Source organism: Galeopterus variegatus, unplaced genomic scaffold, assembly GCF_000696425.1.
Source record: "Galeopterus variegatus unplaced genomic scaffold, G_variegatus-3.0.2 Scaffold365, whole genome shotgun sequence".
Classification (NCBI taxonomy): domain Eukaryota; kingdom Metazoa; phylum Chordata; class Mammalia; order Dermoptera; family Cynocephalidae; genus Galeopterus; species Galeopterus variegatus.
The window spans coordinates 625376-629908 of NW_007726476.1; the positions used below are offsets into that span (position 1 = coordinate 625376).

Sequence of the window (4533 nt, forward strand, 5' to 3'; positions counted from 1 at the left end):
CTATATGCTTACTAATGCATGCTTACTAACCCAAAGAACTTGACAATGTAACTTTTACATACATGCCATGTTCCAGTAAATTTGTCGGCCAACACCAGAACCCTCTGGGGCATATTAAATCTATCCTTTATTTAGGTAATAATGGTGTGTTAGTTTTTTCATAACTAATATTTATTAAGTGATAAATATTTAATAAGTGTTTCACATATATTATCTTTACAACCATCAGAGTTTAACCTCTTAATTTGAATCTCTTAAATTTAAAGGGATTAAGGTTTGATCTATTTAATCTTGTTAAATAGATACAAAAGTTAATATTTTGATAAGTTAGGTAATTTGAGAAAAGTCACAAATTCAGAAAGTGGCAAAGTAGGGATCTAAATCCAAGTCTGACTCTAAACCCATGTTTTGACCTACTGCAATAAACTATAATGCCCCCTCCCTCATTTACTTGGCATTACCGAGAAATCAGTCATTCTACATTTAAAAAATTTTAAGTGAAATTTATTTCTTTTAGCTTTGAAACTTTTAACTTTTATTGAAGAAAACAATTCTAAAAATATAAAGAAGTTCATTTTAGGCTTTTCTGGGTAATTAAATTTTAGTATAAAAAAAGCATTAAGTGTTCTCCAATGCCCTCAGAAGCTACTACTGAATTGAGTACCAAACAGTTTCCAATTATGTAGTTTTAAATTTTGAATCCACTTCTACATTTTATAAATTTGTCTTCCTTGAACATTATCTGTTTCTTCTCAATTGCTTTAGTTGTTTCAATTTCTTATTTTGTCTTCTGATATAATCTGTACCCAGAAACCTTCAAAAACAAGTTTAAAAACTGCAAATAAAAGGAAATATATAAACTCCGAGTGATGACTTCTATACTGCACGGGATTTGTTATAGTTATTTGGCCACTTGAGGCATTTTTGTTCTAAATTATGTTTCAAAACGTGAGGTTACTAGAAACTTAATATAGATACAATTATTATAAACGGATCCTATATGTAATTAAAATCCAATTTTAGAAGCATAAGAATATGTTCCAATTAAATTACTGCTCTTCAGAGAAAAAAAAGTGTTTTTCATATTCTCAACTCTTTCTTCATATTCAAATGAAACATATCTTATTTGAGAGTCCAAGGAACCCATGCACTGCTATGGCTTGGTGTTTTTTTTAACCAGTATGCCCACTAGCTGCCGGGCACTGTGGCACTTGCTTTATTTCATTCAATCTTCACAACTCTTTAAGGTAACAACTATTACCTCCATTTCATTACTCAAAGANGTACCCAGAAACCTTCAAAAACAAGTTTAAAAACTGCAAATAAAAGGAAATATATAAACTCTGAGTGATGACTTCTATACTGCACGGGATTTGTTATAGTTATTTGGCCACTTGAGGCATTTTTGTTCTAAATTATGTTTCAAAACGTGAGGTTACTAGAAACTTAATATAGATACAATTATTATAAACGGATCCTATATGTAATTAAAATCCAATTTTAGAAGCATAAGAATATGTTCCAATTAAATTACTGCTCTTCAGAGAAAAAAAAGTGTTTTTCATATTCTCAACTCTTTCTTCATATTCAAATGAAACATATCTTATTTGAGAGTCCAAGGAACCCATGCACAGCTATGGCTTGGTGTTTTTTTAACCAGTATGCCCACTAGCTGCCGGGCACTGTGGCACTTGCTTTATCTCATTCAATCTTCACAACTCTTTAAGGTAACAACTATTACCTCCATTTCATTACTCAAAGAAACTAAAACTCAAAGAGGATAGAAACTTGCCCAAGATAACACAGTGAATATATAGAGATTCAAAACTAGTTGAATCTAATTCTGTATGCATGCACTTTTCTTTACATTATGGTGCCTCTGAACAATGATAAAAAATTATTTATCCTCACTGTAACCGTCTAGAGCAGGACCAGCAGACTATGGCCAAGGGCCAGGTGCCTGTTTTTGTAAATGAAGTTTCACTGGAGCACAACCACACGCATTTGTTTGTGTTTTGTCTACCTACGCTTTTGCACTACAATGAGGTGAGTAGGTGCAACAGAGATCATGTGGCCTACAAAGTCTAAAATGTTTGTTACTGGTTCTTTTCAGAAAAAGTTTCTGAGCCCTTGTTTGGAGCAGTGGTTCTTAAATATGCTTTGGAATCACCTGGACAGCTTAATAAAATACAGATTGTTGGGCTCCACCCCAAGACTTTCTGATTCAGTGGGTCTAGGGTACAAATGAGAATGTGTATTTTGAGTAAGTTGCAAGGTGATACTAATAATGCACTTGCCTGGGGAACTGCGCTTTGAGAATCCCTATATAAAAATAGGGAGGGATGATCCTGTTCAATCTTAGATCAGCTGTGTCCTCTGGTCATATGACCTTGGACAAGCTAAAACTAAAATCTGTCTGAAGAGAGAGGCTAATGGGTAAGGAGAATGGAAAGAATAAGGAAATACAAAGATGATGAAATAGAAAATGAGGTACCAGGGAGTAAGAGAGTGAAAAGGATACAATGTTAAAATATTACATTAGGATTTCTTTTTAAATCACAAAAAAACTGATATGTAGGAATAAAAGAGTAGACGCAAATTTCAGGCAGATTTTACACCTTCCTGTGGACCCAATCAGTTAGAGGAAGGGAATGAGAGGGAACAAAAGCAATATTTTGATGCATTATAGATGTAAAATGTATAAATAAGCCTTATCCATTATTCACTCTTTAAGTGAAATGAAGAGGTTGGAGGGGAATAATTGGGGGATAATTGCAGTCTGTGGTGGTGGGCATGCTGATAGTATTGATCTGATCACCACATCTTGGCATAGGTGCTAATGGTCAGTTCTGTGTCCTATGAATATGTATAACCAATAAAAAGAAAAGAAATGTCAAATAGATTTTATAAACATTTACCATGAAACAATTACAATTTGATATAAATGTAATGTTTCATTTTAATATAATATCTGAAATTAGTTAAATAAAAATTAAGAAACAGTTTTAAATACTGACTTCTATAGTTCAAAATTGAATAAAATAGAATAATACCTTTAGAAAAGTCCTCTGAATTGCAATTTTGGAACGATTATATCTCAAATTGTGCTGTGGTAGTACAGTTTGCCAACCGAGTTTTTCTCTTAGCCTAATAATATGTCTTATCACATCATCATCTTTTGGTTCTAGTGTAGAATATTAAAAAGAAATGCAATATAAGTAGAAATATGGGTAAGACTTATGGATAATGTATAATATTCTAAATATTTATACATAGAGAAAAAGTTAAATGGCAACTAATACTTAAAGTTTACATAAAGAATAAAGACTATACAAGGGGACTTCAAAAAGTTCGTGGAAAATGGAATTAAAAGATAAAAATAGAAAATATTAACTTTATTTTTCAACATAAGCTCCATCAAGTTTAAGATACTTTCGTAAGTAATGACATAGGCCATTTAGTCCACCCCAGAATTGAGTGTCCTGGGAACTTAACCAAGTCAATGTAGTCTTTTTCACATTACTAGCTGAAGAAAAAGGGGTGTCCTTTAATGAATTTTTAAGATTAGGAAATAAAAAGAAGTCAGAAGGAACTGCATGGTGGATGCCTAATGATTTCCCATTGAAACAAACTCCCCCCAAATTGCCCTTGTTTGGTGAGAGGAATGAGCAGAGCATTGTCATGGTAGGGAAGGACTCCCTGGTGAAACTTTCCCTGGTGTTTTTCTATTAAAGCTTTGGCTAACTTTCTCAAAATACTCTCCTAATAAGTAGATGTTATCATTCTTTGGCCTCCAGAAGGTCAGCAAGTAAATGTCTTGAGCATCCCAAAAAACCGTTGCCATGAACTTTGCTCTTGACTAGTCTGCTTTTGCTTGGACTGAGTCACTTCAACCTCTTGGTAGCCATGACTTTGATTGTACTTTGTCTTCAGGATCATACTGGTAAAGTCACGTTTCATCTCCCGTCACAATTCTTAAAAGGAACAGTTCAGGATCTTGATCCTACTTGTTTAAAATTTCCATTGAAATCTCTGCTTTTGTCTGCAGCTAATCTGAGCACAACAGTTTTGGCACCCATCAAGCAGAGAGTTTGCACAACTGTAATTTTCCAGTCAGAATTCTATAAGTTGAACCAATTGAGATGTCCTTGGTGTTGGCTATTGTTTCTGCTGATAATCGTCTGTCCTCTTCAATTAGGGTATGAAAAAAATTAATTCTTTCCTTATAAATTGATGCGGATAGTCTGCTACTGCAGGCTTCACCTTCAACATTGTCTCGTCCCTTCTTAAAATGAGTTATCCTTTGGTAAACTGATGATTTCTTCCTTTTTATTTATTTATTTTTAGCTGAGTCTATATGAGGTCTTGGAATCCTTTTTCTTAAACTTTCTTTCATTTCTTTATTGTGTTAAAACATATGTAACCTAAGAATTGTCATTTTAAGCATTTTTAAACATACAATTGCATCAAATTAATTATATTCAAAATGCTGTGCAACCACTACCTCTATTTCTGAAAATTTTTCATCATTCT

At 33.2% G+C, this 4533-nt stretch overlaps 1 protein-coding gene across 1 annotated transcript in view; it reads right to left on the bottom strand.

Moving 5' to 3' along the window:
- Positions 1 to 4533, bottom strand: part of DNAH14 (dynein, axonemal, heavy chain 14) — a 390354-nt gene that overhangs the window by 349437 nt on the left and 36384 nt on the right. Inside the window, 1 exon segment of the mRNA XM_008567995.1 lies at positions 3054 to 3184. Within this exon segment, the coding sequence (XP_008566217.1) occupies positions 3054 to 3184 (131 nt within the window).